The sequence below is a fragment of the Loa loa genome (assembly GCF_000183805.2).
Source record: "Loa loa unplaced genomic scaffold supercont3.21, whole genome shotgun sequence".
NCBI classification, from domain to species: domain Eukaryota; kingdom Metazoa; phylum Nematoda; class Chromadorea; order Rhabditida; family Onchocercidae; genus Loa; species Loa loa.
This window is the reverse complement of record NW_018108201.1, coordinates 96,439-102,592: the sequence shown is the minus strand read 5'-3', so window position 1 is coordinate 102,592 and position 6,154 is coordinate 96,439. Positions and strand designations below refer to the sequence as shown.

The 6,154-nt window shown below is 37.0% G+C and overlaps 1 protein-coding gene across 1 annotated transcript in view; it reads right to left on the bottom strand.

Moving 5' to 3' along the window:
* Window positions 1–4,540, bottom strand: part of LOAG_16810 (hypothetical protein) — a gene marked incomplete at both ends in the record, with an annotated part of 8,086 nt that extends 3,546 nt beyond the window's left edge. The window contains 8 exons of the mRNA XM_020449469.1: window positions 227–389; window positions 548–731; window positions 860–988; window positions 1,207–1,390; window positions 1,699–1,840; window positions 2,036–2,136; window positions 4,063–4,140; window positions 4,430–4,540. Of these exons, the coding sequence (XP_020306987.1) occupies window positions 227–389; window positions 548–731; window positions 860–988; window positions 1,207–1,390; window positions 1,699–1,840; window positions 2,036–2,136; window positions 4,063–4,140; window positions 4,430–4,540 (1,092 nt within the window). The remainder of the gene's footprint in view (window positions 1–226; window positions 390–547; window positions 732–859; window positions 989–1,206; window positions 1,391–1,698; window positions 1,841–2,035; window positions 2,137–4,062; window positions 4,141–4,429) is intronic.
* Between the last annotated feature and the right edge of the window lie 1,614 nt (window positions 4,541–6,154).

Sequence of the window (6,154 nt, the reverse complement as noted above, 5' to 3'; positions counted from 1 at the left end):
TTCACATCAGAAGATAATCTTAACGTAAAAGATAAGCACTTCAAAAAGTGGTCCTAAAGGAAAGGATGGAAGATTAGAAACAAAGTATGAAAATTAGAATAAATTTGTAATATTTTAATGTGATTGAGTAATGATTATAGTGTTTATTCGAAGATTTGCGACAGAAATAAATAAAATTTCTCGAAATGAAAATAAAGATTCGAAGCGGGAAAAAGCAAAATTATACCTGCCAACAGACTCCAGGTTGTTTACGCTCTAATATAAACTTCGTTAAAGGTGAAGGTTCAAGCTCATATTTATCAAATGGGAAATCCTGACAAACAAGAGGTTCACAAGATTCACAACGAAATGAGATCACAGGATGAGCTTTTCGTGGTGGTAAACTTATCCTGCAACCGAAAGTATTAGCAGAAAAAAGTCAGAACTAAATTCAACTAATGGTTGAAAAAGGGATACAACGCATCTTGAATTCTGCTCTCAAAATGCGAACATACAACAGTATATACATATATGCTTTGTGATTGCAAATTAAGGAAGAAAAAATTACATGCTGCGATCAGGCCAAAACGCCTCTGGAATAGGCCAGTGACCGGGATATGATCGAGAAGCACGTGAGTAAACGGTACAAGTAACATTATGCCAATTATCTGAATTAAATGATTTACCACCAACAGATGCTAATTCACCATTTTTTTTCGAATTTCCGTTTTCAACAACACCGTTTGTTCGATCTGAAAAAGAAAAAAAAACATTATTTAACTTATGGAGTAGAATCCGAGTGAATTTATGAGGCAAACATTTCTTTAGGCCCATATATTGAAATTCAAAAAATAAAATCTCCGAAAATTTCGAAAAATACCGGGATTCAATATTGGATCTGGTCCATATTTCTCGAAACGCAAAACGATTCCCTGTTGCTGCAGTTTCTGAACGACCGATTCAACACACACAGCCAGCATCTTGTGCGACGACACGCAATATGACCGTCCTAAAATTATCCATAAATATTGCTGCTGATAAGAAAAAAGGTCTACTATAAATTACAAGTACTAAAAATAATCCATATGAAAACAAATAAAACAAAACAGAGAATCAAATTTCAAACGAAAGTTGGGAATTGACCACACAAAGGAAATAAAGGAATTATTAAAACCGCCTTTTACTATAAATAACAAAGAAATTGCCTTCTGAATAATGACTACTTACCTCCGGTTGCAATACACATCGCATCGATAGGACTATTATCGGAAGGTATATTCATTCCAGGCGAAACTTTTCCCACAGGAGTATTACCACTGAGACGCAACACTATTGAATAGAGACGTTGATCCCATCTAAACGGCTCTTCAATCAGTTCGTTACCAATTGCTGCAGGCTTAGCAACTTTGATCTGGAACAAAACGATCAATTAATACATTAGTATTGTACATATTTCATCTCATGCTGAAATTTCCTCTACTCCTAAATCATATTTATAAAATCAATCATTGAATATAGGCAGTAAGAAACTTTTACCCTATCTGCAGACTGCAAATTGTGCCAAAACCACGACATTTCTCATTAAACAATGAACAGAGCTGTTGTATTTGGTGCATATGATTAAAAAAAAATCTATAAGCTTAGCCATCCTACCCTATCACCTCATTATAACCATGTAGCGCAAACTTAAAAAAAAATTATCCAATGACGAAGCCTTACCTCATTAACAGTTCCAAACTGAGGACATGTCAAACAGTTACCATCAGTTATACTAATTATAACAACTGGTTCGATATAAAATGGATAACGACCAGCACCAAAATTATCAATACCGGTTTGCAGTCTATTCACATTCACAAATCTTGAACAAAAATTAAGAATTTGAAACAATACACAGTCAAGTTCGAAGTTATATCAGTTAACATTAATCAAACAATTTGTATTCTGACCAACAAATCACTCACTATGTAACTGCAAGACTGCAGCCTTCAATCATGGAAACCTAAATAAACAAGTATATTGATAATCACTTCAAATGTCTGATCCTAATAAATACCTTAATGCTGAGCCTAAAGCAGTACCAAAAGACGTCAGACCATGCGGTTTCAGCATTTTTAATTGTTCCTGGAAGACACTTTGGCTTTCTCGCCATCCCGCCTAAAACAAAAATTCATAAATAACGCATAATCAATAACTTACAATAAACGTACATCCTAATTAAAATAAATAGCACTGTTTGCTTGCTCTAGGCTGCCGTTGTTCAATTAAAAACCCTTCATTGTATATGCTTGTTTAGCGAAATATGCCATTTCATCCATAACTTGGCTGTGCTATGCATACATCGAATATATTTAATATATACCACGTAAACTCCGGATAAGTTTTGAGTGAATGATAATGAAGAAATAAAACTTGAAAATCCCGACCACTGGCACCTGGGAATTTTGGAATGAGATTTCTTCACAGTATCATTTGTTTTAAAAATTTTAAACCACTGATTTCCCACTCTCTCTTGCCCTGTACTTTTGCAAACCAATCCCTTTCTTGTTATATATCTATCGCAGCCACAGTTCACAATGTAGTCTTACATAGCTACAATAGAGTTAAATGGAACAACTGCTATTTCTAGAGCAGCACCGATTCCTTCCACAAGATTCGCACACCTTTCAGGTCAACCGGCTCTGATTGGTGTATTTCGACTCAACTGGAACCACGTTTAACAAAAATCAGGGGTGGTTCGTCCACCCATTTTAAAATTCGGAACTCCTAAACCTTTCTTTCAATGAAGAATTTATAGAGCAGTGATAATTCCAACAGCAACCATAAAAATATCAGTGCCGATGTGCTACTCCCTTTTAATCTTTTCAATAAGATGGTGAATGAATCCCCATTTCCTTCCACGCTTATCTAACAATAGACCGAATGTGTTCCAATGATTTCTGTAGGTCCATACTTCCACGGATTATTCAAAAATTGTAGGTCATTTGTTCAGTAAATAAAGATGAGAGTGTTAGATTCCAGCAGTGCATCCTTTGTAATCGTTCTTATTCGTTGAGTAAACATATTTCATCACAAAATATGTGCATATTTGTGAAGCAATTGCATACCGTTCACCAGTACTCGCTGGCGGTAGCGTTAGAGAGTCACAATACCACTAACACTTTGTTCTTATCCTGAATTCTCTCCTCATTCATTTCCTTCCAACTCAATTCTACTTTCAAACCACGAAATCCCACCAATCCTTACAACCAATCTAGCCTTTTCGCTTCCCTATGTGTTTCACATCAGTCTTCCCTAATTTTGTTCATACTTTCTATCATAGGTGATAACATTTCTCTTCCCCTGACCGTGGGAATGGGAGAAGCGCCCCAATGACTGCCTTGCACTTCACAGTTCTTGCTTAACTGAATCGACCAAACCCAAAGACATCAGCAAGGATGGGTATACACAACCGCATGACATTACGCTTCAAACTTTACTACGCTCCAAAAATTTGCGAATTGTAAAAAATTTCCTTCAATTTTAAATCCGGTTAAATCTTGTTCGGAACTTCGGCTGCACTGATCAGACTACGAATCCCATAAATAGTACAGCTGCAGTTATCTGTAGCCATGTGGATTCAGCATCACAACTTGGAACTTTTCCCCTTAAACACAGTCCAATGATCGCTCCATGCGTCCGATGGTACTTTCCACTCCGAAGCAGGCAGCTTTTCAATGAACTCTTCGGACGAGCTCAAAACTGGCGAACACACTGCTCCGGAATCTCTAATGACGGTGGCAGCGGTTCAGGCTTATTTTATTCATAATTTTATTTTTATGAATTTTTACGATCAGCCTACGAGATATGAGGATTTCAACTTCATATAACTGTTTTCCTTTTTTAATTTTTCATTTAAAATGCAAGAATTGTGTGCCATTCTTGATGATGTCTTTTGGCGCTTCTCCTTCCTCTTTCTCCCTTTCTCTCCACAGTTTCCTGAAACTTTTTTCCCACACCGCACTCTCATTTTCAATCCAGAAACAATGCTGCCACTTGAGGATTTACATCATCACCACCACTGTCAGTCCAGTTTTCACGAACCTTTACATTCATAGGAAAATCTTCGAACGACATCAGCATATATCGATCACCACGTGCACTTGCATCACGTACCCGTTGCTGCAATAGTTCTGTTCTCTTTACTTTAAATAGCAAAGTAATGGAAAGGTAAAAAATGTTACAAGAATTCCAATTACTAATATTGTTCGGAAAAGCAGAAGTTGAAAAAAAGATCGAATTCGAAAAGAAAAGTCTGAAATTTTTCAAGCAGCAAATAATGCTCCCCAAGCCAGCATATTCGTTGTAAAACATATAAGAACATTCCAGAAAGTTTAGAAAGTACCCCGTTATGTGAGAGTTTGAATTGCAACCGTGAGAAATGATGAGAAAACAACAGGGAGGGAATTACCTTGAGGATCAATTCAACGATGGACCGAGCTACATCCAGCATCGCGGTGCCCTGATAAGTCTTTTGGGCCATTGAGGCACTGGAATCGATGAGGAAAACGACAATTGTCATCCTTCCACACTTCACATCCCCACAAAACCACCGTTCCAAATTTTTCGCTTCGTCGTCGTCGCCGTTCTCTTCCTCCTCCTCCTAATTAGCTGTCAGCTGAATCAGCTCTTTATCAGCACCGTATTCCCTTCGTTCCACAACCACCACCACCACACCAAAAAAAGCAATACATTTTCTTTCGAACTATTTTCATTCTCTACCAACTACTTCTCTATCTTTCCCTCCATCTTTTTTTCTCCACAAAATCACAAAAAAAAAAGAAAAAATCCGACAGTAGCGAAATAATAACAAACTCCACACCCCACAACAATGCAGACGAAATTTGACTACGGTTGGTCACATTTTCAAAGAGACAAAAGAGAAAAACAGGATAATGAAAGAGAACAAGAATGTAAGAATCAATAACACGTAAACCACGTCACGTCAACACACATCGCCTAATCATGCAGCACGTCACGTACGCCCCTCACACATTCATTCTAATAATGGAGCAGCTCTCCGCCACCACAAACTGAATTGTGCCACTTCTTCAGCTCCCCTTATATACTCCGCTATATTGCCTTTCACATCTTTGTACTCTAACCTTTTTCAATTCTCTCCAACTTTCCGCTATATTGCTATGTTCCAGCAGGTTTGAGTACAAGTTGCTCTTGAGCATACTAGATATGATAACAAAATCGATGCATAGTGCTAATGATAGAGAGGGAAAAGAAAAAGCCAATTAGTAAAAAAAGGAATAAATGCTAAATATTTTATGGATAAAATTGTGTTAGACAGTTCAGTTCTTTCTCTATTCAAACTATCTGTCTATCCACTCCCTTATTCTAATAAAATGTGTTGACGTGTGCATAACAGACGAAAAATAAAAAAAAATAGTACGAAGAAAAGGAGAAGTTGCAAAATAATAAGGAAATTTGCAACGGACATTTGTTGATTTTTGGCTATTTTAGTTCAAACCTAAATGGCTCATACTGTTGCAGCGCTATACCATTGGCTAATTGCCGTTGGCGGCGTTGTATTTGGCCCTATGCTTGTCGGGTGCTCTCCCGTGCTCTCCTATCTAAATCATTCCTTTCTTCAGGGGAGGGACAAAACCAGGTGAGTAGATATGGGCCAAATCACACCCATCACTTGCACTATCAGCACGGAATTGACAATTGCTATTACGTAAAATTGACACAGAAAAGTCATGTACAACGTAACATCAGTATTTAATTCCGACTAAATTTCGTATTTCTCCCCTTACGTTTCTTTTCCAAACACCACTTGAGGTACATAAAGTGCCAGTTTGATTGAAAAACCTACACTGATTAATAAAGTAAATAGGGTAATTTCGAAAGAATGACTTTAACCTGCTTGATCCGTGATCCTATGAAATGTTTCCATAAGGTCCAATGTGATTTATTCTTTCACTTTCTGTAGTGGAATTAATCCATAAAGTAGATAGAAAACTTTGGAGAAATAATTTTACAGCACCTCATTTGGTCTGCGACCCTATGAAGTGTATCCATAAGGTATAGTCGCAAGAACTTTCAAATAATAAAATTCTAAAAAGAAATATTTCAAGGCATTATTCCTTTGGTTGCCTTTATCGACCACATAATACTTCTAATT